The 27,167-nt window shown below is 45.4% G+C and overlaps 2 protein-coding genes across 7 annotated transcripts in view; one reads left to right on the forward strand and one right to left on the reverse strand.

The window, feature by feature from the left end:
• KIAA0930 (KIAA0930 ortholog) overlaps positions 1–5,558 on the forward strand; it is a 40,711-nt gene extending 35,153 nt beyond the window's left edge. For 3 of the 4 annotated variants that reach the window (XM_051772601.1, XM_051772600.1, XM_051772599.1), the window contains one exon: positions 704–5,558. In XM_051772601.1, the coding sequence (XP_051628561.1) occupies positions 704–744 (41 nt within the window). In that variant the 3' untranslated portion in view covers positions 745–5,558. The remainder of the gene's footprint in view (positions 1–703) is intronic. The other variant, XR_007900776.1, reaches the window with a different exon arrangement.
• A 1,559-nt stretch (positions 5,559–7,117) lies between these two features.
• On the reverse strand, positions 7,118–22,449 carry NUP50 (nucleoporin 50). Of its 3 annotated transcripts, XR_007900775.1 has the most exons (9): positions 22,283–22,449; positions 20,211–20,289; positions 19,233–19,316; positions 16,775–16,970; positions 14,695–15,291; positions 13,408–13,486; positions 12,283–12,401; positions 11,621–11,729; positions 10,858–11,007 (listed from the first exon to the last, which is right to left on the reverse strand). XR_007900775.1 is itself a non-coding variant. In XM_051772596.1 (8 exons), the coding sequence occupies exons 2-8, from the start codon at positions 20,277–20,279 to the stop codon at positions 10,805–10,807; spliced, it is 1,347 nt and encodes a 448-aa protein (XP_051628556.1). In that variant the 5' UTR covers positions 20,280–20,289; positions 22,283–22,445; the 3' UTR covers positions 7,118–10,804. The 3 variants fall into 3 exon arrangements, 2 of the variants coding, with proteins under 2 accessions (XP_051628556.1, XP_051628558.1); XM_051772596.1 differs by lacking the exon at positions 11,621–11,729 and having other exon boundaries at positions 7,118–11,007; positions 22,283–22,445; XM_051772598.1 differs by lacking the exons at positions 11,621–11,729; positions 22,283–22,449 and adding an exon at positions 20,667–20,753 and having other exon boundaries at positions 7,118–11,007.
• Between the last annotated feature and the right edge of the window lie 4,718 nt (positions 22,450–27,167).

A 27,167-nucleotide genomic window follows, 5' to 3' on the forward strand; every position in this document is an offset into this window, starting at 1 on the left:
TATGCAGCCTTCAAAAGGACATAGCAGCCCAGTTTCCAGTTTTCCCAGTGTACTGTCTTTGCCAGCATGTTGGTTTTACTGTCATACTTAGAAAGATGCCCATGATCATGACAGAAATTTTACAGGTTCATCTTCTGTCACATTTGCACAATATGGAGCTGAGGAGCCAAAAAGAGGAGTGGCTTTTATGGTAGCTTTTTGAGGGCAGAAATGTAGGCTTTGGGCTGTAGAGAAAGGATGAACCAGTTGAATGATTTGTCCCCACATCTTCAGATCCAGAAGTCTCTCAAAGGGGCTTGGGGGTGTCTCATTTCTCCCTTCAAGAAGGGGAAAACCCCTTGGCATCTCTCCTTAACGGCACTTCATAGAATCATAGAATCAGCTGGGTTGGAAGGGACCTCTGAGATCATCAAGTCCAACCCTTGATCCATTACCACTTACACTTGTTTCCCTGGAAGATGCTGCGTCCCCGTGTCTGACACGTGTTGCTCCATCCCAGCATAAGTGATGGTAGATCAGCTGTGCTCTCCACCTGGTGGGCTGGATTTGCAGTTTCCCATCCCTCGGTCCCTCCCAGCTGCATCCCGGCGGACTGGGACGTTTTAGGTTCCCGGTGGGCTGTGCTGCAGTCCATGTGCTTCCCGGGGCTGCGGCTGCTTCCAGGAGCTCCCTAAGCTCGCCGTGTGTTTGTGTCCCTGCGCAGATATCCTGGAGGTGCGGCAGAAGCCGATCCTGATGACATAGCCGAGCGGGCCCTGCCGGAGCCGAGTTGCCAAGTGCCTATGCACAGCGGGTTCCCGTGCCAGCACTACCACCTAGTGTCGGAACACAACCTCCGCGGGAAAAAGGGGAGTCCAGGAATACCAGCCGATCAAAAGTGCCTCTTTCTTCCTTCCTCTGCTGTCACACACCGAATGCCCACGTCGCTGGAGTGTTTCTGACTGGGAGGGGACTCTCTCAGCAAGATAAAACGAGAAGGGGCTGCGTTTAAACCGAGTCAACACTTCATGGACAGTTTGCTACTGTGTTTACTTTATAACTGAGAAACCAACCATATGTACAGAATGTGCTAAACTTTATACTCTTTGAGAGAAACATTCTGGGAATTTCCTACTGACTTGCTGACGGACACAGTCCCACAGACTCTGGCCATGCCCTCTCCTCGTGGGACCGGCTTCGTGCGGGTGGGGGGCCAAGGGATGGGAGAGTCGTGTCCTGCTGAGGGAGAAAGAGCCTACAAAGACACATTGCCATTTTGGTACGTGCAGCAGGTCAGGCCAGAGCTTAAAAGAGGCTGAAAATGTTCCCATTTTTCGTGTGTCAGTGTTAGGGCAGGTGAACTCTGCTGACGGATTTCCGTATCTACCAAAGAACAGCAACATTTTCATCCTCAAGAGCTGGCTAAGAAAACGAGCCAGGGAAAAGAAGGCTAAAATGTGCTGCTACAGTAAAGCCGAGGTTCATCTCCAGTACTAATGCTGCTTATCTCTCTCTCAGCTGAGTCAATGCCAGTTTGAGTCTAAAATGGAAAAACAGGAGGCCGTGATCGGACTCCAGGGCCTAAAACCTTCCCAGTAACCAACATCCTCCTGCATGCACTGGACTTGAGAGTACGTAGAGTCATCCTTGTGGTGCCATTTGTAGCCAGGAGGGCATGAGAGCTGATCAATGGTCGGGCAGCTTGCCCAGATCCCCCATCTCCTGGTTGTTCCATACTGAAGCACAGAGAGTTTTCTGGAAATACAAAAGATGGAAACATAGTTCTGTTCTGAAAAGTGACTAAAAATTGCATAATGGGAGGTCTCAAAGTGGTGTGTCAGGAGCTCTCAGGAAAACAGCCTTATGTTTACACATGAAGTGCAGCTCTCTCTAAACAGCAAAACTCTGCTGTCCTGGATATGAAAACAAAATGATTGAATACTGAGACTACTGTGCTCTGGCTCACTCTTTTGATATGGGAGCCAGTCCGTACTTGAGTTTATTTAGGACTGCACAGCTGGCACAGCAGTAGGAGGGCTGACGTGTCTTGGGGCATGTCAGACTCCCCACACGCACAGAGGGAGAGCAGAGATGCCATTTTTGTCACTTTTCAGACTCTGAGCACCCAAACCTGATGCTGTTGCTGCAGTTACCAAATGGCACGTGCTCTGAGCCTGGACCTCTGTCTCCCTCATACCTGGCCTTGCCCAAGTGCTTTGCTGTTGTTCTCTCAGTAGCATCTAATGACTTGACCTCTCAAACAGGACTTTCTGCTTTTTTTCCTCAGGCTAGATGCCATGGAAATAGCTCCACTTCAGCATAAAGGCAGACTAAATTTGCCATTCAGCCCACCATGGTGACTCCAGCGTGGTAAGGAGGTCTGTCTGTGCTTGAGGCCAGGCTGGGGGCTGTCACCTCAGCACGGGGTGGCAGCAGTTCTTACACCGGCAGCATGAGTGTATGACAGGGACAGCTGTCCGCTTCTAGTTGGCTTCAAATGTGGTGCAGCAGCACCAGGAAAGTGTTCACTTGGTCGTTGCCAGCACAGCCACTTTTCAGTGCAGCCCTGGCCTGTGGCCCACGTGGTTGTGTGAGTGTGCACGTGAGGGTGTTCCCACCAACCCACTGCCCCAGGCTTGTCCCTGGGCCGGGGCACAGGTGGAGGCCTCACTCAGCAGCTGAAGTGCCCTCTCAAGGACCTTGCCAGGCAGCCTGGTGCTTACCTGAGATCCCCAGGTAGTCAGTGCCTGATGTCAGTCCGTACAAGTGTTCTCCCTTGGCCCAGGCTGGGAATTAAACCACTCCTCAGCTGGAGAACAAGCCTCTCAGTGTGCTCCTCATTCTGCACTTTCATACTGCTGGACTGGGCAAACCAGTGCTTGGGTTTCCTTTAGATATTCACTGGGGAGGGAAGGGAGAGAGGGTTGGTGTTTGTGCTCCTAATGACAACTGATACCTTTCAGTCAGCCAGCCAGAGGAATAACACGTGAGAAAAGGAAATGTATCCAGACAGGAACTCCAGTGGTAGGTGCCTGAACACTTCTCAGTTGACAGGAGTTTGTAATGCTCCCTTGGTGTTGTGTGTTGTGTTTAGGTAGCTTCATTTTGCGTGATTTGGAAGACTGAGCAAACCTTGCTGTGTAAGATCTCAGAGCAGGTGAGGGGTGATGCAGCAAGTGTCAGAGTGGCTCTAAGCAGTAGTTTGAAGGCAGTGTTACCGAGGGCACAGCTCAGATCCCACACCTGTCATGCAGGAGGTGTCGTCTGCTTTGTTACATGTACGTGGGTGCATTTTGGTGTCTAGTGTTTGAAGGGCTGCAATGTCCTAAAAAAATTGGTTTATTTCTTGTATCTTGCTAGTGGGATATGCTATAGGTACGTGGAAGACTCACCTTTTCTAGTAGAAAAGGACTACAGGTATGCCCTCGTGGCCATCCATGGAAAATAGAGGTCAAACAGTCTACTGAATGTCAATAGTGCTTTTCAGAAACAAAGATGTGCCAGATTCTCAGTTATTCCTTCTCTAAACAACTGACTTGGACTTCTTATGTATAGCCCATGGTTCCCACTTTCCGTTATCAAATTCCACATTTTGTTCTGCTTTTAAACAGACCCTGAAAGTTATAATTTATTGTCCTTGTGTGGACAGACTGACAGGGAAGTTCATCAAAGTTTTGCTTGGGTCAGGATGGCACAGCTGGCCCCTTAGCATGCTGTTGCACTACACCAAAAAAGAAAAGGGAATGTTAATAGGAACCTCTCACCCCATTAATTTGGAGGGTGGTCAATTCTGTAGCTCCTAAGCAGTAAACCATTTTAAGCCTCTCTTGGCCATTTAAATAATTGCTGGGGATGGAGCTGGTGTGTCCTGCAGGCCATGAAGGCCCTTTGGCTCTGAACTGTTGGAGCACAGTGGGTTCCACTGGTTCTGGTGGTGTTTGAGGATGCAGCATGGTTAACACAACTGGGGAGCTTTGCAGAACAGGTTTATTTATTTATTTACAGAATCCCACCATACCTCCTTGCTCAGTTAACTCCTTCCATCCTGCCACCCATTCACTCCCTGGGGAGATGGAGGCTTGGGCTCTTCATGGATGTTGTGTATTGTTAGGTGTCAAATGCAAGGATGTGCATCTTCTCACCCTTTGCAGGCTTTTCACTGCTGTCAATTTAACAAGTACAAAGCCTTTTTTTATTTTCTTTTTTTTTTTTCCCAGAAATCTCTTAAATCAGCTATTTTGTATTAGCAGATTATTGCTCTGCCTTAGAGACACCACGTGTGTGAAGCTGTGTTCTCTGACTGCCAGCCAGCACAGGGTGGATTCCAAGTCTCCTCTCAAAAGAAGCTGTTTTCAGAAGCGCCACAAGTCTTTCAGCTGTCTGGGCTAACCCAGTTTGTGTGGTCCCCATTCCTTCTCTTTCCATTCTCCTGGTCTCCATTGTTTACAAGGCCTGGCTGTGTTGGGCTCTGGGTCGCTGTCACTCAGTTTTCCATTTCTGGGCACGGTGTGCTCTCCAGAAAAGAGATTTGTTTGCACAGGTGGCTTTTCACAGTGAAGTGGTTTTCCCAAAGTATGTTCTTACACAGGTTTTAATTTAGACAGTGAAGTCCTTGGCTCTGCAGACAGATTTCTTCCAGCAGACCCTCATGTGCAGAATCCCATGTGGACACTGAAGTTCTGTGTGGATGTGGAATCCAGAGAAACAGTCTGTGCTCTTAGACTATTGACCTGCTTCTTGCCAGTCCTTAATTGTTCCCGTTCCAGATGATTGCTTGTCCTGTATTTTGTAGTCTGAAACTTCCCCATATTAAAGACAGATGTAAGACAAAACCTTCAGAAGTGCCTAAGCCCTGTTGTTACCCAGCAGGGTTTAAGAACAAATTTTTATTTGGGAAATTAATGTATTAGTCTTAAATTCTGTCTGTGTTATGTGTAGCAGTGTCAAGGAATGATAAGTTTAAAGTTCTTGGAAGAACAATCCATCTCTTAGGGACTCGCCCTTTGTGCTTGAAAGGCTCTCATGGTTTCCAGAGGTCACAGCTGAAAGCTCTGGAAAATGGATTTCCTGTGGTCACAGCAGTCAGAGGTCCGTGAATGCCTTACTGTGTCCTGTGGGGTGTGACTGGCAGTGTGTGGTGTTGGTGTGTAGGAATTCTGTGTCACAGGTAGGTGCAGTAGAATCCAGTCAAAGGCATTGTGGAATAAGCAGCTTTTACACCAAACTTTAAAGAAGAAGGAGTATTTTATACCACAATGTAGCTGTTGGGATACCTGGTTGGGGAACACAAGTCTGCGAGCGGGTTGCAGTGTTGAACGTTCTCTGTGTAAATATATAAATATTCTCAGCTTCATTTTCTCAGCCTAACACATGTTGCATGGTTTGGGTTTTATTTGCCCCATCGGTTCATCAGTGTTGCTTAAAAGGTGATGGGTTGGAAATCATGCTGGCACTGTACTGAGCCCTGTGAACAAAGAGCAAGGAGAACGTTGTGCACCAAAAACAGAGGTGACTTTGCATATGGCAGCAGTGAAGAAAATGTTGGACCCTGCAGCCAATAAACAGACCTCTTAAACGACCATGGGCTCTGTTAATCGTGTTTTTTCTCAGTGGTCAGTCTCTGACAACTTGGCATTGGGTAAGGGAGAAGGTAAGAGTCAGTGTGGTCCTGAATTTGTTTGGAAAAGCTTTTTGCCTTTAGAACAACCCTTTTGAATTGATCCATGTTTAATTACAGTCATTAACATTTAAGTTTTTGCAGTGCATGGTAGTGAGGACTGATGGCTGTAATGGTTTCTTCCTGATTAGTTCAGGAAGAACTTCAGTGAGGGTTTGTGCAGTGGCACAAAAACGAGCTCACCCTTTATCCCTGTGCTGCCTGAAATTGTGTGTTCTGAGCATTGCAGCATGTGCTGACTCACTCCTGCTCTGTCCCCTCCCAGCTCCCCTGGACACTGAAGTGTGCTTATGTTTGTGGTTCTGCTTTTCCTGCTGGGGAGATTCAGCAGGAGCAGTTTACAAGTCTACAGACTTTTCCAAGTCCTGCACTCAGCCTTTAATTCGGATGCAACCCTTGTGTTCATCCAAACCCTGCTGGAAGCAGCAAATGCCTTATGCCTGCACCCAGTGTGGGGGCTTTGCTTTGCTCCCCAAGGACAAGAGGGTGGCCAGAACCTTCTTTCATCACTGCAAGTGTCAGAGTGGGTTTTCCTTGGAAAATGACAGTGATGGATGTAGCATCAAGGAGCAGGAGGAGTCATTATCCAGGCTCTCATCTCAGCACGAATTCAGAATGCCGTGCTCCCTGCTGTGGATGTCCATGGTGCCCTGCCCAGCACAGGAGGAGATCAGCACAGGTGGCTGGTCACAGGAGTCATTTCTGACCTCACTGTAAAGGTAAGGAAACACAGATTTCAGGAACTGCCAGATTAATTAAGTTTGGTATGTAATCCACCATTTTCTCTTCAGCGTTAGGAATTTGCTTTTTACAGTGGAGAAACCACCTGCAAGTTTTCCCTGGAACTGCAGTCAGCAGAATTGCCCCAAGCACCCACCAGCTCAGGTGGAGCTCCAGAACTAGTTCAGACAAAAGGTTTTGTACTGTGTTATTGCCATCTGTGCTCTAAGGTAGTAAAGCAAAGTCACACTTTTTCCTCAGTGGTACTGCCCAGACAGGACGTTTCTGTTCCTGTCTTCAAAGCCTTTGCAGACTTCCAGCCATGATTCTTTTCAGTGTCACCCCTCAGTAAAGGTTAAGATGTCCCTAACAGTAATACCCACCAAACTCATTATGGTCAGGATGCTCAGGTGCAAATAAGAATTTCTAAACAATGCCTTAAAAAAATGAGCAGTACACAAACCTACCAGAAACGTGGGTAAGTACATTGATGACTACTTCAAACCATGTAAATTCTGCTTCTGTTTCTTTATTCAAAACATCCTGAGCAGTTTGGGTAGAGATGAGGCTCTCTACTAATAACAAACTCCAGGTTTGAGTGAGGAAGGGCCAGAGCAGGACATTCCTTCTTTTAGCAGCAGGGTTTTCCAGGCAGGAGTTCACCTGCAAGCAACTGGTTGTAAAATTCATTTTATTAATGGTGTTGTGCACTCAAAATGACTGTGACTGACACGAGACAAATGAATCTCCCATTCATTTATTCACATTTTCCATGGATTTTTGTACACATCCTCAGTGTATCAGAACTAATGAAAACATTGGTACATGACAAGTTATGTAAAACTTAAGGATCCACTGAAAACTTCAGAGCATTTTGAAATCTATTAACAACTAACAAATCATCACATTCAGCATTTTCATTGGATTTAGACTAGCTCATGCCACTTCAGTTGTTTAATGTCAGTTAATTTCTGCACACAGGCACCAGCTACAAAATTTTCTCAAATGCAAATAAGTTAAGGCATCAGAAAGAAAGTCTTTAAGAACATTTTAAATGTTACAGTGCTGCAAAGGGAGCTGAACTGTAGTTTGTAACAGCAAAGCAAACCTCCTGATTCGTTTATGTTCTACAACATGTTCATTTGAACTGTAAATTTAAATTAAACTTTTACATCCATCAACCAAAAAAGATTACAGGAACACACCGCCGTGCTCCCAAATAGATAATTTTAAGTACATTACAAACCAAAAAAAAAATCCTTGCATGTTGCAATTAATATTTTAAAATGAAATTCAAACCAAGTGTAATAATCCTCCCTTGGCGATGATTCTGAGAATTAAAAAACAGAGATCTTGATTCTTCTGGGTGGGGAGGTGGGAGGGAAAGGAAAGATTTCTAAGCAGCTGAAACTCCAAAATCAGAGTAGCAGGAGGAATGGATGATCCATAAGACACTCAAACACCTACGGACAGTGAAGGCATTAACGCAAAGGAGGGCAGGAACTTGCATCTTAAACATCAGGTGTCTGATATCCAGCTGTTAAATACATCAAATGTCTCCCAAGATACAGGAATGCCTCCTGGAGTAGCAATTCTGATCAAAATTCCTCCCTTGGATAGCATGAGCCACTTTGTTATGAAGGCATTAGTATGTTGATGTCTGTGCTCTCCACTAACGTTTGCTTTTAACTCATTTTAGGCCTTTATTTCTATGTCAGAATCTCTGACCTTTTACAGCATTTGTGTATTTCAATATTTCTCGACTAGAAACTGAAGCATCATCAAAAATGTCTTTGTTCTGACAGTGCTGCAGAAGGGCTGTGCTCTAGACCTGAGCACCAAGGGAAAAGTGTGTGACTTCCTGCTCTGTAATCCAGATAATGGCAGGGTCACCAGGAACTGATGTTGATTAAAGTCTGATCTGCAGTAAAATTCTTCCCTGTTCTTTTAGGGGCAACTTTCCCCATGTAAATGTTTACAGTTGTATGTTTGTGCATATATTTGACACGCTAATGAATACAACATCCCAATTATTTACCTTCCCCTGCCTTTGCTGATAAATGCACACACTGAAGAATTCAGGTGTCTCATCTCAGTCTTTCCCACAGCTAGGAGAATACCTGACTTGCTACCATGGCTATGGTAAGGTTTAATTTTTTTCCAACACCATTTATTATTATTCTACTTATTTTCCCTTCCCCTCTGTGCTCCCCCTTGGAGACAGGGCAGAGCTGCACTGTCAGAGCTGGGCCACATGCAGGACCCCAGCCTGCCCCACTGCAGAGGCACAGCACGAGGAGAGAAGGGCAAGGTCAGCCTGTTGGTCCACATTTCTCTGGATGAAGGAGCAGTTCCAGAGCCAGGAGCTTTGGGAAGCAAACAAACAGAAGGCTGAGCCCACGGGCACACCTGGACAGAGCTGCTCCTCAGGGGATGCACAGCCAGAGCTCTGCTCTACCAACCTGCCTGCAGGAACAGGGTAAGACAACACTCAAAAGACAAATGCAAATTTAACTGAGCCCTTGGACCCGAGACCTGAGCCTGGACTAAAGTGGCAGGTAATGTTCTGCTTTTCATTCATGCACAATGAGCACACACACCCTCCAATTCAGGCAGCAGCAAGATATTTTTTTTTTTTTAAAAAGCATCTTATTTTGAGGAAAGTAATGTCACTGACTTTTTATGGTTTAAGTACTGAGCCAGATGCAGAAAGAAACCCCCAAAGGCACCAGTTTATATTTCAAATAATACCTTAAAATCTCCTCTTACACTTCAGTGTTAAAAATGCAGTTCCTGTAGCCAAGCGTAGCTGAAACGTGAGCAAAGGCCTTTGTTTTTGAACTTTGGTCAAGAGGGCTATAGATCCTATCAAGTTTTTCCTCCTTTTAGTTAAGAGGGGAAAAAAGGCCATAACCTGAATTGTGCAGTAAATTAGGCCTAGAGGCAGGTTTTGTCCCCCCAGAGCAGGGGGGACAGGTGAGATGTGCTGCACCTCAGCAAATGGTGCAGCTGCACCTCCTTTTTCCCTGCCCACAGGATGCCAGTAGGGTGGATTTCCAGATGGCCTGTGGGAATTTTTTAAGGAAGGGCAGGGTTTTTCCTGTGTGTCACATTAGCCAGAGGCAGGGTGGCATGTTCATTCCATCTTCCAGAGCTGAGCCAAGAGAGCACTTCAAGTTTAACATGAACCCCGAGCTCTCGGAGAGGTCCCAGAGCTGGGAGTGCAGTAGAAAAACAATTACTAGGGAAGGAGTTTCCAGCAAACAAGATTTGCAAAAGAAAAGGATTAAACCAGCAGAGTCTGATATAATGCTGAGATGGAAACCAAGACCAGAATCAGTGTTCTGATCCATCAATTATTGCCACATGGGTAACTTTAACACAGCTGACAACTAAGTTGTAGATTAACCCAGCGCTCCCTACGTGCAACAGAAAGCTTGTCCTAAAGCTGCACATTGTGCAGCACAGCACTGCAGCTTCAGCACAGGGGCAAGGAAAGGCCAGAGGCAACACAAAGGTCTACAAAAGCCCTGAAGTTTGGCTGTGGGAAGAGCTCTGCTCAGCAAGAACCAGCAGCAGGACAAATACAACACGTACAGCTCTGCCTCAGCCGGGTTGCAGGCGTGGCCCAAGGAGGGAGGACAAACACCTTGGAAGGACCATCGTGGAAGTGCAGCCCTTGGCCTCTGGTGTGTCAGGAGCCAGGGGATGCTGGTGTGGTCCCAGATAAACTGTCTTCCAGTTGTCTGCTTCTACTATTGCACATCATGAGCTTGTTGCTACAGTAAGGACAGAAGTGACAGTTCTTCTCTAGAAAACACCACTGTCAACAGGACTACACAAGCAAATTTTCTTGTCACCATCTGCAGTCTCTGAGTCCCAAAAGCACGTGGGTCTGTAAGAGTTCAGACACAGCACAGTACAAATCATCTGTGGTGGGATGCAGTGTTGTCACCCAGTCAGAAACCAGTCTCACCAGAAAGAATACAACAGACCAATCAAAATTAAAAACTGGAGTCTACAAACAGTTTCAACAGGTAAACTTGGACATCCTCCCTTCTCAAAGCAGGAGGTGGTTGCATTGCATCAGTCTGTGAGGAAGCTCTGGTACCGTGTTTCTGTGCTCGGATTTCAGTCCATTTGGTCGAGCGGTGCTAAAAACATACGCCTGGATTTATATCCATGTGCTTTATCCAGAAGAGGTCCTGCATTTAGACACTGAAAAATGAGGGAGCACAGTCCAACACTTGTGTTCTATTAAAGCTTTTATTAGCTAGTTTAGCTTTTCCTCACATAATTTTTTCCAGAATTCCTATAACAGTTCTTAATATCAGAGTAAAGAGTTAAATGTTCAAGTGAAGTTAGGGAAGGAAAAAAGAGCAGCAGCAGTTTGGCAATAATTCCTCAAATCACTGACTGCAACTTATTTTAAGCCTCCTTTTTCTCCAGTAAGATTTTGTGCAACTCATCTGCATCCTCACTTGTTTTCACCCTTATTAACATGGTGACAGGAGCAGTCGGGTTCTTCTCGTCGATCGGTGGATTGGGGACACAAACTATGAGAACGTTGTTCTTCCCAGTTCTTGTGCATGGCATCTTAGGTGGAATTAGGACATTCAACAGTATGTTCCCTGCGGGTGAGGAGGGGGGAAAAATGACCATTAGCCACTGTTCAGCTTTTACTGCAATGCAGTGTTAGTACAGGTACTAAACAGGGATTTAGGAGGGTTTGGAAGGAAGGCAACTCACAAACATGAGGTATGTTTGTCTTATTCTTCCCTGAGCATCTGCTCAGGGCCCTTGTTCTCAGATTTCCTTCCTCAGCAGGAATGAGGAAATCTCTGAAAATACTGCACCCTTCTTTTTTTAGAGGGAGGAGCCTGAAGAATATGATAGCAGGGACACACAGGGAAAAGGCAGAAGGAGCAAGTGTGGAATCCAGTCCCAGTGCTTAGTTCTGACCATTGGGTGCAGTTCAGAAGCAGAAACAAAATGTTAGTTCTGATGCAGACAGAGGTGTTAATGGGACAAACCAGGGTGCAGGAAGTACTTTGTATCCCCAAATTCTCCCACAGAGCTGGTGTGGTCTGTGCCAGGTTACTGACAACAGCTCCGTGGCAACTTGTTAAACCACTTCATGAGTTAAGAGAGAAGTGAGTGCCAGAGCTCCAGGGTTAGTGGGCTACTAAACAGCAGCAAACAAACTCCAGTCTGGTTCCACAGGAGACACACACATTTATAGACCTGGGAAATAGCTCAGAACATGGCAGCAGAATTAGGGAAAAGTCAGTCTTCGCCTCCCTTTCCAGTTCAGTTTTTCAACACAGTGAGATTTTAGGAAAGGAATACAGCACTGTGTGAAGACAGCAAAAAGGAAAGTGCATCACTATGACTGCAGCAGCTTCTAGAAACCCCAAGCTTGGACTCCCCAAGCTCAAATGTCTTAGTGTGTGAGCTGGAGAAAAAGGAAAGACTTCCTAACACCCCGCTGTGGATGAAGGCAGAAGGGAGCTGAGATGTACCCTGCCCTTCAGTGCAGCCTGGCTTTAGTCCTCGGGGATTAGACAACCATACCAGATACTCAGTTTTAGGGAAGCTGGACCTTAAGCCAAGCTTGAAGGCCACTGAAGCCAGGGATGGAGAAAAGCTTGTAAAAAAGTGGGGGGAAGGAATTCCCAAACATACACCATAGCCTTTTACTCCTTGCACAGCTTCACATGCTCTCTTCTGTAATGCTCAGGAGAGGCATCCAAGTGCTTGTTCAAATACTTGAAATTATTCAGAGAAAATAAAAAGCAGAAAGGTTTTCACTAACTGTGTCTGTTATGCTGTGTAACCACAAAAATATCCTAATGCTTAGCAAGGAATTTCATGTCAACACTTGCTACTGGAAGAACTTTACTTACCTAAATTGGTATCTGCTCGGACTAGGAGTTGAGTTTTTTCATTTCCTGCTGGTTTTAAATGTAATGTTCCTACCCCTTTTTCTTTAAATTCATTATCCTTTTTGTAAAACAGTTTGCACCTGCGGGGGAAAAAATAAAACAAACTCAAACCCCTTGTTTGTGCAGCCATGTAGAGATTAAAGACATAACAATATCTCTCAAGTACACCAAGTACAGGCACCCATCTGACTCACAGTAACAATAACCAGGAGTTAACGTGATGTAAAATAATCTTTATTCTTCTTGACCTTGTTTCATGGGCTAACAGACAGCACTTGCAGTTCAAAGAGAAAGGTAATTATTTCTTTCAGTACTGAAATGACAAATGTACTGCTTTCAGGGAAAAGTAAAGTGCAGAACAACCTGTACTCAGGGTCTATGAGGAGCAGTAACTGTATAAGCTACTTTAAAAAACACTAATTACAAAGAACTTGCTGTAATGTTCTGAAGTCATGGGAGAACTTTTATGTACAATTCATAAACATTTTTAAGTGAAGTTCTAATAACCTAATAAACCATTCCTAATAAATTAGCACACACCTTCTCTCAGATAAAACTAATGGCTTTTGGTAGCAGGACAAATTCTGTGCCGAGTGTCAATTACTTGGACTACTGAACGTGCCTTGAAAAACTGCCTCTAGTACAGCTGGTCTCATTTTGAGCTTAAAAGCACAGCTTGTTCACTCCTTCACACAACAATCAGCATTTTCCAGCTGAAGAGTCTTATTTTAGGCTGTGCAAATAACTGAGCAGCTGGTGGATTTTCCAGCAGCACAGCATGAAATTTTTGTGGTAGCCCTGCAGTTTAAACTCACAAAACCTGACAAAGGCAAGAACATCTTCACTTGTAAAAAACAGATCACAACCAGAACACAAACTATTACTGTTGTGTCCAAGATACAGAAGAATTTTAGTAAGGCATTGCAAATTCTTGCCTGTAATTAACTTTTTTACAAGTTCATACTCTATATGGATTCCCAACAAGCTTTATCAATTAGAAAGTAAAGAACACCCTTAATCATGCACTGCAGTGAAGAATAGCAATATGCAGGTATGAATTTTGTTTTCCAAGTCAGAGTCACTTACTTCTTTGAGTAGAAAGCATCATCCTCTTTTATTTCATTAACAACGACTTTTGGTGGCTCTTCTTCCTCCTCTTCTCCTCCTTCAAACAGAAAGTTTGAATATGTTAATGTTGTGAGCACAGAGCCTGCAGGGTGTTTTTGGCACTTAGAGCTCCCTTGTGCATGCCATGTTTGACATGGACATGTGTGGCCAGAACACATTTCAGTCCCTCTGGGCTCTGCAGCAGCTTCAGCTACAGAAGAAGTGTTACTTGCTTTTCCTTCAGCCCCTCAAACAACTCCATCCTCATCTTCAGTTTAAGTGGGGTGAAAATACCCAACCCCTACCAGACAATCAAACCCTAAAAATACAAAGCTTAATTAGTCAAAACCTTCGGGTTTGACACAAAGCAGTTTTCGCATTTCAAAGAACATGCTCCACAAATTCAAGTAAAGCACAATAAAAACTTCCAACAGCCAGGTTTAACTTGGGGGAAGGGAAGTCACTGTGGGAATGACAGCCAAGAGATAGTGGCAGATTATGCCTTTCCAATCCCTCAGCTCCTAGGAATTCCATCAGCTCACTGTACCCAGTGTAGGCAGAGCAAAGCTGTCAGGTACCATGTAACTTTGGTGGCCTTACAGTCTGTAAATAAAATGGACTCAGTTGTTCTGTATCTCATGCATTTTACCATAAAGATACTGGGAAAAGCAGAGGGATCGAAATGTCCTGCAGACTCAAAGGAGAACATACCAGCTGCTTTAAATGTCACCTTTTCAAGTCCTGTCTCCAGGTAAAGGATTATATTCTATTACAGAAAGTGTAAATCTGACAGAAATACAGAGGTTTTGATAAGCACAAACTTTTGGCGTCGCTTAAACTGTGTGCATGGCTGGGATTTGCAGATTACTGGTGTGGGTCTGCACTTCAAATTCCAGAGCAATTCTGATCACAGAATCATAGAATATACAATGCCTGAGTTGGAGTGACCCACAAGGATGAAGTCAGGCTCCTGGCCCTGCACAGACACCCCAACAATCCCACCCTGTCCCTGAGAGCGTTGTCCAAACCCTCCTGGAGCTCTGGCAGCCTTGGGGCTGTGCCCACTGCCCTGGGGAGCCTGGGCAGTGCCAACCACCCTCTGGGGGAAGAACCTTTCCCTGAGATCCAACCTGAGCCTGCCCTGACACAGCTCCATGCCACGATCTTGTTCAATTTACTATTGCTGCACCTTTGCAGTATCCTCAAGTGGCACACACTCACAGCTTACCACTAAAGAAACTACAAACAGCAATAAAAAGAATTTACCTTTCTCATCGGCATTGCTGCTTTCTGCCTGAGCTTCCAGCAAACTGGTGGGTGCTGCAATGACAGACTTGGCCTGGTTTGCGTCTTTTCCAAACAATCCCGAATTCCCGGGAGAAAAGGAGAAACTGCTGAGTGTTCCTGAGCCCAGGGAGCCCAGAGCAGGGCTGTCGGCGCTCTTGCCGAAGTTAAACGAGACGGCAGAGGCGGCTCCCAAGGACGGCTCCTTCTTCTCGGGCGCGGCCTCGGCCGTTCTGTCCGCCGGCGCCTCCTCGGCCTTGCCGCTGTTGAACAGGAATGCCGAGCCCTGGAGCTTCGAGCCCCCGAAGGCGGGGGCGGCCCTGGCGCCGGGGGTGCCGGCGGGCTCGCCCTCGGAGCCGCTGTCGCTGCCGTGCTGCTGCTCGATGCTGGCCAGGTAGCGCTCGTAGTCCCTGAAGATGGGGGTCAGGTCGCACAGCGGGTTGGAGTTCACGTGCTTCGCGATCCAGTCGCGCACGGAGCAGTTGAGGGCGGCCAGCTGCTTGTGGTAGGAGCCCTGCCTGCCCCCGCCCGCCTTGGTCTCAAACGCTGCGGCACCGGGGCCGTTGGACACGGGCGACCCTGGCACAACAGGAACGTGGCTAAGAGCGTTGTCTTCCCCCAGAAAGCGGAGTTCTCTGAAAAGCCCAACCAGTGTTCCCAGTATTTCTTACCAAGTCACTCATCCCTGCTCAGTTATGCTCCTTCTGGGCCACAGGATATGCCCAGTTGGAAGGGACCCACATGGATCTTCAAGTCCAACCCTTAGCCCTGTGCAGGACCATCCCCAAGGGTCACACCCTGTCCCTGAGAGGATCATCCAAACCCTCCTGGAGCTCTGGCAGCCTTGGGGCTGTGCCCACTGCCCTGGGGAGCCTGGGCAGTGCCAACCACCCTCTGGGGTGGGAGAACCTTTCCCTGAGATCCAACCTGAGCCTGCCCCCAGTACTGCTGTACCAGTGAGCACACCGTGCTGTGAGACAGACCCATGTTTTAAATTTAGAAAGGTTACTTTGTTCAGGGACAAAGTAGATGGAGAATGCTAGTGAATAAAAAAAAAGAAATCTTGTACAGAACATTAAAAAGTACAAGTTTTGTATTTTGCCAAAAATTTCACAAGGTTTTTACAGCTTTATAACGCTGTAACACTTACTAAGTCAAAATAGTCAAGTTAGGTCTTGCTAATTACACTTTAAAACACCCTGAGTGCACTAGCCCACAATTTTGCATGCTTTGCAAAATTGGTTTCCATATAAAAAACATAGGCAGTAAACTAAGAAAATCCTCACTGAGTATTTCAGTTTCCCCTAATTTAGTCAAGCTCACTGAAATCTAAGTTACTCCAAAGCTCAAAACTCCACCACCTGTATTCTAGCACATGGCCTCCAAAATCCTGTGGCAGTGGTCACATTTCTCCATCCCCAGCACAAAGGGGCAGAGCTAATATTACTCAGGGACTTCCAAAGCATGGGAGCTAGACTTGCCAAAGTATTCCAAGTGCCTTAAAATGTAGGTATGAATGTAACAGATACAGTTCTAGAAAGACTGTCTGCCATGTCAGGTGTACAGGGGAAAAGAGGTTGACTCCAGCTATGCAGCACATATTTACCAAGAATGGCAAAATATACAGAAAAAAGACCTTAAAAAAAAAAACCCAACACATCAAGAAACTGCAGTCTTACTAAATGGATAATTTCTATTAGCTTTTTTTTTTTTTTAATAAAATTTAAAGAACTGGGACAACTGTTTAACTGGAACATGTTACCAGCTGCTTTATACTATTCCAAGAGTGTCTTAGGCCAGTTTCTTCCATCCCCATTTGTGCTAATAAAACTTCTACCTCCAGTATTAGAGCAAATGCAAATTTAGTTCCCACCACTCAAGACTGCATGCATTTGATAACTTGTCCCTCCAGCAGCCTAAAATCTTTTCAAGAAATCTCACAAAGAGGAATGAAATCTCAAAACCTTAAAACAGAACTACAGGGTGGTCTGAACTTGTTTTTTCACTAATAAATACAGACTTCATTGATGAATGTGTTCAGATATGCTTATTTAAAACTTACCAAATGCTGATTGTGTTTCAGGAGTGGTCTTCAAACTGCTGAAAGAAGGAGTGCTGGAGACAGTACTGCTTCCATTAGACAGCCCTTCCAAAGGCTTTATTCCTGCACCATTCCCAAATCCGCCGAAGCCACCTCCTCCTTTCCCAGAAGGCAATATAAAGCCTTTAAACCCTTTAAAAGCTCCTCCACTTTCAGACTGGGGAGAGAAAAGAAGAGAGACAACCAGTTACACACATCTCCTCCACACAAATCCCACCCCTACTTAATATTCCTGATATCCCTGGTTTATTTTCAGCGTGTCATTCCGTGCATTACTGTGTCAGCTATGCAAACACAGGGAACAGCTTCCCTGTGACACACTGCTACTGCTTTTGGAGGACTCAGATGTTTGGTATGAAAATAACCTGGATCTGGGAAGTGGATACATGGAAGTTGTTCAGAGCAGCGGATGTGTTTGACTACCTATTTAGAGACTCGTAGCACGTTGTTTTCTTTAAATAATTACACAGCAATATACAATTGCAGGTTTATTTTCAGCAGCTCTTAGCACTTAAAACCACAATTAAGAGTCTAACACTTCAAGCCAAAACAGCCTGTTTTGGAGTCACCTACGAAACATTTGTGATTTACCCAAAATATTTCAATGTGACCAGTGGGAGAAGCAAAGACAGACTGTACTCGATCACAAAATGTGTGTCTCTGCAGCATTTTCATTACCCAGTTCTGAACACTGTCTTTACAACCACATTATTTTATGGCATAGTTTCTCATGTTTCTAAAGGGCAGTGTGATTAACATACAAATAGGCACTACCACTTTTAGGTACTTTTAGGCCTTTTGAGGTAATGAAATATTACTGTAGGAAGTGTGCTTCCAGTGTCTCTGGAAAACCATCAAGGGGAGGAGAACTGCTTCTGAGTTTCATCTGCTTTTGCCACTGAAGAAATGGCAAAACTTACAAATTTTAGGTTGTATTCCATTCTGACCTTGTGGGCTGCTTCTGCTTCCCTTTGTGCTTTACCTTTTCCAGTGCAGTCCTGTTTGTCATTCCTAGGTAGCAATTTTTATTGTCTCTCTCTGATCAGTTCCACCTCTCTCTCTGGACATTCCAGTTAAGTGCAGTCTCCTTCATTACAGCATTGGGCTTGCTCCATGTAGGAACGTCAGTAAAATTCAAGTTTACCTTTTTGTAAATATTTCACAGGTTTCTTATGCAACCTCAGCTGTCCTGTCATCTTCTACTTTTCAGACTTTGTCCAACCTATTGTCCTGGGTTTGGCTGGGATAGAGTTAATTTTCTCCCTAGCAGCTGGTACAGTGCTGTGGTCTGGATTCAGGATGAGAAGAATGTTGAGAAGAGAGTTGTTCTGGTTGGTGCTGAGCAGGGCTCACTGCACTCAAGGAGTTCTCAGTGTCTCGTGCTCTGCTGGGGTTAAACCTGATCCCTGTACTAGCCCTTCTCCCAGTTCTAGCAGCCTGCTCCCAGCCTCCTGACTATTTCTTCTACAGCCACCTGGTCCCCCTTCTCAATCAGTTCTGTTTCTCCTATTCCATCTGCCCCAAATCTCTCCTGCTCAGCTCTTGCATCACCTTTCCCCAGTACAACCCTTTAATGAACACATTTGTGGCTAAAACTACTCAAGGCAGCAGTGGGCTAAGTCACCTTCCTCATTTACATGGCCTGGACTGCAGGAGGTAAAACAAAAGCACAGGAGGAACTGTGTAGCTCCTAACTGTGCCTGGTCCCATTCCATCCAAATCTGAGCAACAGGCACAGTTCCTGCCCTATTCCTAACAGGGTGCACGCCCTGTTCAAAGGCTGGCTGGTAGCAAAAACCACAACAAAGCATTTGCCAGGGATTTCTGAAAGGACAACACTTTGGCTGGACTGGGTTAATGCTTTCACAGGGACTAAACCTGTAACAAAGGCCAGCCTCCTTTCAATTTTCCATTTGTTACTGCAAAGAGTAGGTGGCACTAAAGCTCTTCAAAGGGAGGCAAAAAAGTAGCAGCATTCTTGACAAAAGATAAGTTTTCATCCTCAGAACAGTTTAATATTTTGGCTTTTACTAATTTAGCCTCTGAGACATCCCTCAGCCCTCCTATGGATAACTAGGAACTTTCCATTGCCAGACTTCCATCTCTGCAAAGAATGGAAGTAGAGAAGTTCCAGTGCTGTTTTACCCATCTGCAGAGGACACTGTGTCTGAAACACTCTTCATTTTTGCTTCACAAATACTCTCTTCACCCAGTCAATACTTGTGGTACTAATTAACCATTTCTCACCTTTTCCTTGCCATGGAACAATAAGCCAAAACCCATCTGCACGTGTGAGCTGGTGAGTGAAATGACAACTTAGTGCAGCATCACCACAAGCCCAGGGAAGTGAAAGCTGAGCCTGGTGCCACATGCTGCAGCTGAGCCCGTCCCCAGCACTCGTGGCCAGTGCCCACGTTACCTCCGAGCCGACGTTCCGGCGCTTTGCCTTTTTAATGGCTCTGTTCTTCAGCACCTCCTCACTGGCCACCGAGAACGTTCCCACCTGCAGGAGCAAGCCAGGGAATCATCAGTGGAATTCTCAAAATGCACAGTGGTTTCTGAACACGACTCTAACCCTGCCCCCTAACAAACAAGGGGAGGAATTAAACCACAACCACCCCAAAAACACGGTAGTGATTAACTTGCCGAGGACCTGGACATTACTTGATACCTGGAAACTTGCTGTACTTCAAACATTAGCAAAGGCAGCTAATGGCTCATTACTACCCTGTAATAAGTGAGGAAATAAAGTCTTCTTATATTCAAACTCCTGGAAGAGTCAGTTTTATTTCTTACATTTACAGGTCTAAACATTTAATACTTCCAGTAGGACAGAAGCAAGCACAGTTTGGTCAGAGATAAACACGGGCCATAAGTATGAGACACTAAACATTAAAATCTCTTTTTACCATCAGATGAAACATAACATTTGACTCTTTGCCTAATTCCTCTGGCTGTGTGCGGACATTAAGCTAAAATTAACACAGTTCTGAAATTTACTATTATTGGCCCTTAAAAAAACCCACACAAGACATAAAGAAAATTTATCTCAAGAAACCAAATCCGCTTTTCCTGTGAATTCAGTAAATACCTCTCACACATCTGAAGAGTCCAAAAGCATTTTAACAAGCCTGGGGTTCCCCCTAGAAATGTAAAGTTCCTTTCCCCTGAGCTACTGATATCATTTGAAGTCTTAGAAGCTGCTTTGCCCTGGGGTCTGCATACATTGGAAGCTTTATAAAAAGCAATTTTATAAAATTCGCTTGTATAAAATTCCCTTCAATCGCTATGCTTTTAACCAGTTTTGCTGTAGGTTTTACCCACAAAATGAACAGCACATGTCAATAACTATTCTGCTACCTGCAGGGGTGGTGGAGGGAACTGATGCTTAACTTACCTCCTCAGCTTCGTCCTCCTGATCCCAGTTTCGGTCAGTCAGTTCCTTCTCTGCAATTCTCTTGGCCATGTTTGCACACCTACGTGGGGGGGGAAAGAATCATAGAATGATTCTTTAATAATTAAATTCTAAGCAACAGTGATCTTCAATTCGTGTTCTTAGAACAAAAAAAGGGAATCAGAGTTGATACAGAAGCAGGTCAAAAGTGGAACAACAGTGGAAAACCAAGTGTTGTGGCAACAACAATCAGCAGAACATTCCATGTTCCACTCCCTGTCTTCTCAGGATACCCATGTGAGGAAGAAAAGTTCCTTTATAACACCTAAAATAAATACTGATGAGGACCCACTGAAGCAGTTGGGCAGAAAGCTTGGCTAAGGCTGAGGACAACGCTCTCCTTTAAAAAACAGGACTGGAAGACCATTATTACTTTAAAATTGAAAATAAAAAAATTACCAATAGATCAGGCTATTTTTCCTCCAAAGGCTACATAAGGCATATCATGGATTTTAGAGCAAACACTGTAAGCAGCCAATCATCATTTTGCTGGTTATCTCTGCGATGGAAGGGAAAACCAGCCCTGGAGAAGGAAACGTCTGAAACAGTAGGACAGTTTATCAGCTGTGTACAAAACCAAAGACTGGATCCAGCTATGCTTCTTTCTAGCTGAAAGGCCTGGCAAGCAATCACACTACTCGAGTTTTACACGAAAAAGAAGCTTTTTACTAATTATGATTGTATCTTCCGACACTAAATATGAAAACTTTTCATAGGAAATATGTAGTTTTGTGGCAATTTAGCAAGCACAGAAATTAAAACTCTTCAAAAAACCCCCTTGGGTTTGTGATTAAGACCTGCCCAAAAAAAAAAACCAAACCCACAAATGGTTGAATTTCAGAGTCCAAAACAATAAGTAATTACAGAACATCTTGTTTAGAGAGTGAAATGGTTTGGAACAGTAAATCCAGTGGCACGGCAGCCTTGAAGATCACACCTCCACGTCCTGAATTTTGGTCTGACACACTTCACAAATAAGGTCAGGTTATTAGGAGCTTCTGGAAGTACAGGGAGTACACACTGGCTTGTGTATACATATTTAAATGCCCTGAGCCACATAGCCCTGAAAGCTGAGGTCCTACCATGCCTTGCTTGATCCCTGGGAGACTATTTCAATCTAACCCACTGAAAACTGAAAAAAAAAAAAAAAGCCTATTTTAAAGGCCTATTTAATTTATTCAAATTATTTTATTCTGGTATATATCGTTATGTAACATATAATAAATAATAATGTAACACGGGTTTGTTTTTTATTAATAATTTTAAATTTATAATAAATAATAGATTATTTAACATTATATTTACTGTATTACACATAATATATTACACTATATTATTATAAGTTATATTATATATTATATACATAATACTACATATTACTAATTTATTATTTTAATGTAAAATACTAATTTAGTTAAATATATTTTGAGAAACAGTTCAAAGAACTGCAGAATATCCTGAGCTGGAAGGGACCCATCAGGACCATGGATCCAGCTCCTGGCCCTGCCCAGAACACGCCAACAATCGCACCCTGTCCCTGGGAGCGTTGTCCCAACGCTCCTGGAGCTCCGTCAGCCGTGCCCACTGCCCTGGGGAGCCTGGGCAGTGTCCGATGGGGAAAAGCCTTTCCCCGATATCCAACCTAAACGCTGCTCTGCGAACAAGCCCTTCTCGTTTAAAAACGAACACAGCACAACCGGGCACGGCGCAGGAGCTCGGCCGACCCTCCGCGATCGCCCGGAACGTCCCCGCGCTGTTTAAGGCAGCCGTTCCCGGCCAGGCTTGCCCGCCCGTCCCGCGGGTCGCAGCCCGGGCCGCGGGGCCGGCGGGAGGAGGCGGAGGAAGCGGAAGCCGAGGCCGCCCCGCGCTCCCCTTCCCGCCGTTCCCGGCGCTCGCCCCGTGCGTTCCCCGCAGCCCCCGGCCCGAGCCCCCGGGCCCCGCACCGCCGCGACCCCCGAAGCCCCCCGCACCGCACCGCCCACCCCACCGCCCCTCCGCGGCCCCGCGGCACTCACCGGCCCGGGCGGGCGGCTCTCCCGCGGCGGGGCCGACGCTGCGGCGGGCGGGCTGCGCTCGCAGGCTGCGCGGCGCGCTCAGCATGCCCCGCGGTGCCCCGCAGTGCCCCCGGGCCCGGCCCGGCCGCGGTGCCGCTCGGGGCTCGCTGGGGCTTCGCTGGGGCTTCGCTGGGGCTCGCACCGGCACCGGCACCGGCACCGCCGCGTCCGCCGCCGGCCCGCGCCTGCCCGCACCGCGCGTGCGCGCGCCGGCCGCGGGGCGGGGCGGGCGCGCTGCTGTTCCCCCGCCCGGCGCGGGGCGGCACCGGCGGCGCTGAGGGGGGGACAGGGAGTGTGCGGGGCCCGGGGGCACTGAGGGGGGGCAAGGAGTGTGCGGGGCCTGCTCGGGCACTGAGGGGGGACAGGAGTGTGCGGGGCCCGGGGGCACTGAGGGGGACACCGGGACACGGAGCGGGGAAATGGAGTGTGCAGGGCCTGCTCGGGCACTGAGGGGGGACAAGGAGTGTGCGGGGCCTGCTCGGGCACTGAGCGGGACACCGGGACACGGAGCGGGGGAATGGAGTGTGCAGGGCCCAGGGGCACTGAGGGGGACACCGAGACATGGAGCGGGGGGCAAGGACTGTGCAGGGCCCAGGTTGGGGTGCGAGACACGAGCTGGCATCACTATTCTCCCTAAATGTCCGTAGTCTGGGGCCAGGCACGAGGCGGAGAGGCCGCAGGATACAGAGCTCTCATGCCAACAACTTGCCACTGGCATCTGCTCACTCAGGTCAGGACGGAGGTGACCTCAAGCCTCCTCCTCCCCCGGCATCCTCTTCATTGAGCACCACGTGGGAAGCACGTACCCATTCCTGTGGCTGAGGGGCAGGATCAGTGCCAATCAGGCCTCCTTTGTGGTTCAGTGAGCTCCTGCACTTCACGGCCTGCATCCCAAACCTGCTTTCTGATTCCCCAAGGGAGAGGGATTTACATTTGCAATTGTATGTTTAGTTAGTTAAAGACCCATTACTGTCCAAAGGATCAGCAGCTCGAACTTAAATCCCAAGGATTTATGATAAGGAAGAACCAAAGGCTGCAGAAGAAAACATTCCAGGGAGGGCACAGGGAACACAGAGGGGTTGGCGGGTCCTCAGTGCCGTGACACTCTAGAACAAGGTGACTGCTCTAGAACAAGGCTCACCCCATCACCTCCCTTATACACTCTACCAAGTTTCTGCCTCAAATATCTCCTTTATAAACCTGCCCCCAAAAACTCGCTCCAGGCAGGTCCCCGTGCCCCCCAAGCAGGGAAGTGTGACTTTCTTTTTATTGTGCAAACGAGGAAGCAATCTTTTTTCTGCTGGCTGAGGTTTTCTGAGTGGTGAGTGGTGCCAAAGAGGTGGAGTTTGGCTGGAAGGGGCACAGGAAAACACTGAAGTGGTCAATGAACAGCTGCATTTAGCAGAGGCTGGAAATGGTGTTACAAGGCTGAGCCACCCACGCGGGCTCACAGGGCTGCACCTGCAGAAAAAGGACACACTTGGTTTTGGAAAGACAACCCAGGAGAGCTCCCAGTTCTGAGCCCTCACTCCCTCACCACCTGTCACAGGTGTTCTGGCAATGTTGCTGGCCCTGGAAAGCCTGGGACAGAGAAGGAGAACTTGACCACTGTTCAGAGGCACTGCCAGGCTTCCCAGTGGCCGTAAGGGCTGTAACTTCCCTGCCAGCACCGGCCTGGAGTCTGCCTTGCCCCCTGCAAGGAACCCCACACACACCAACAGACCATTGCCAGCGCACAAACTGGGCTGCTGTTACTTTGAGCCATTTCATCCACCAGGCTGCTGGGAAGACACCAGTTTTTAGCCTTTTTTCATTCCCCACTTCCCCTTCTTGCACAGCTGGGAGCGCTCCTCCCCCCTGAAGTCTGTGCTCGCTGTCAAAGCCCTGCCTAAGTTAGGTCGGAGAGTATATGCACAAAATAGACCTGAGCAACTCACAATGAGCCCATAAAGGTCACTTTTATCCGCTATCTACCCTAGCAGGGGACACAAGGCTAGGCCCTGAAACCTAAAAAACCATAATAAATAAATAAATAAATAAATAAATAAATAAATAAATAAATAAAAATTAAGCCTATTAAAAAATAAAAATTAATTAATAAAAATATTCAAAATAATAAAAATGTAAATAAAAATGAAACTAAATAAAAATTAAAACTATTAAAATAATAAAAATTAATCAATGAATAAAAATAAAAATATTAAAAATAATAAAAATGTAAGTTAAAATAAAACTAAAAATATTAAAAATATTTTAAAAATAAAAAGTAATTAATGAATAAAAATAAAAATATTAGAAAATAATAAAAATGTAAATGACAATGAAACTAAATAAAAATTAAAACTATTAAAATAATAAAAAGTAATCTATGAATAAAAATAAAAATATTAGAAAATAATAAAAATGTAAATGACAATGAAACGAAATAAAAATTAAAACTATTAAAATAATAAAAAGTAATGAATAAAAATAAAAATATTAGAAAATAATAAAAATGTAAATGACAATAAAACTAAATAAAAATTAAAAATAAAAAGTAAAAATTATAACACAAAAATAAAAATTAAAAATAAATAAAAAAGTTAAAATGAATAAAATAAAAATTAAAAATAAAAATAAATAAAAATTAAATTAAAATTAAAATTAAAAATAAATAAAAATAAAAATAAATAAAATAAAAATGTGTTAAAATAAAAATATTAAAAATAAAAATGAATAAAATTCAAATAAATTTTTAAAATAAAGGTAAAATTAATAAACAAAGATAAAAATAATAATTAAAAAATCAAACCCTGCCTTAGCAGTGGCCTGGTCCGCAGACAAACGCGAGGACTCCTGTTTTGCAGGCTGTCTCTCGTTCACCCGTAGAACAGCCCTGGGGGCGCAGCCTGAGCTCCCCCGCCCTGTGCCCCCCTGCCCGGCGCAGGGCAATGCTGCCCTCCCGTGGTGCCCGGCGGGACAACACCCGGCACCCGCAGCGGGACCTGAGCCCGCACCCCCGAGAGCCGCGGGCACCCCCGAAATGCCACTCGGGGAAGAGGGGCGCCGCCGTGCTGGCTGGGCACCCCCTGCCCGGGATCAGGCCACACGCACCGCCAAGAGCAGCGAGGTGCAAGGCCGTGCTGGCACTCACCTGTACAGGACACGGAGCTGCTTCCTTCCCCTCCTCCTTTTAGCTGCTTTCGGTGTAAATTCCCTGGATGGCGCCCTGAGAAACCTGTTCTAGTGGAATGGGTTGGACCGAAATGAGCTTTAATGTCCCTTCCAGCTCAAACCACCCTGGGGTTCTGATTCCTCGTGTCTCTCCAAGCAAGAGCAATCCCTGTATTTTATGAGGAGGAATGGAGGAAGGAGCTGGTGCTATCAAGCTTTGTGTGAGGACACATGGGCAAGTCTTTGTTGGCCCTTCACATATGATTCATTCATATTGACAATGCTTTGCTTCATCTGACTGAAGCCTTTCTTTCTAATATAGTTGCAGAAATGTAGCCCTGGCCTGCCAGCACAGACAGGAACGCCATGAAAATAGGCTGTGGGTTGGCTCCTAGCACTTGTTTACTATTCTTGGAGTAAGCAGCAGGTTTTGTTCTTCCTGATGCTTAATAAACCCATTTTGTTAACTGGCTGTTTATATGTAAGTAGAGCCTTCCCCTGTGCCTGTGTGGATTCATGATTATAACAGCAATGTTTTCTTCTGACAGTCCGTGTTTTTCATCTAATTCTTTCCCCACCTTTCTCATTTTGCCCATCTTTCTATCCCCGCCTCTGATTTACACCTACAGAATTTTCCATTTTTCCTTTGAAAATAACTTGCTTTTCAGAGGGGGTTTTTTGAGTTTACTAATGTGCAGCCTCAGAAATAAAGAAGTACTATAAAGCACTTCCTTCAAGTCAAGAAATAAAAGGAATCTTATGGAATAAGTTGTACAGAAACTTGTGTATTTTCCCTGGATAACAGCTTCAGAGATTCCAGTGACATGTATTTTGGGGAATACATTCTCTCTACTATTTCCTAGCCTTAGCCTAGATTGCGGTCATGATCCTAAACATGCCTTTTTGGAATATCTTGCCCAACGTTTTTTGACTGAAATCTGAATCTCTTCAAAACAGGGATTCAAACGTAAAGAAAAAAAAATAAATCGCAGCATAAAAAAAATCCATCCCATGGAAAGAGTAAAAGGACCAATCGTGTTATAACTGACTCATCACAAATACCTTCCACTGTTCCCATAGTAAAGAACTACATAACTATAGTTCATGCTTGTATGTTAATAAACATAGTGAGTAAAGTCAGTCTTTGCAATAAAAAGGTTGGAAATCTGTTCCAAAGGTTTCGAAGCCAGCATATGAACTTCAATAGGATTTTCTCTCTTTTTCTTTTTTTTTTTTTTAATAATCCCATGTTTCTGAGTTTGCTTCAGGACTTTGAATATCTCAGAGGGGCTCACTTTTAGCAATCTAGGAGAATATCGTGATACTCGGACTGGCCAGTGCTTTGTACCCAGGAATTTCAAGGCAATGAAAAGTACAAATCCAGTTGCAGGGAGAGGAAGGATACAGGCTTGAGAAGCAGTTCTAGCATAAATCTTTTTTTCCACATTTTGCCCTTATTTTTTTTTCCATACCATTGCGGCGGAAGAGTAGAGAAGTAAAGCTTCTTGATAAGTTGTTTTTTAAGAAATACCAAAGAGACCACTGAAAAATAGCTGTAAGTTTCTGGTCACATACTACACAATGTCAGAATTTCTGCATGCAGAGAGACCAAAATATTTTGATTAGAAATCAGCTCCAAATGCAAGATTTCTGGATTTGCTCAGGCTGTATTTGCTGCACCTGTGTGCTGTTA

The sequence above is a fragment of the Manacus candei genome, unplaced genomic scaffold (assembly GCF_025592945.1).
Source record: "Manacus candei isolate 608988 ecotype Guabito, Panama unplaced genomic scaffold, ASM2559294v1 h1tg000153l, whole genome shotgun sequence".
NCBI lineage: Eukaryota > Metazoa > Chordata > Aves > Passeriformes > Pipridae > Manacus > Manacus candei.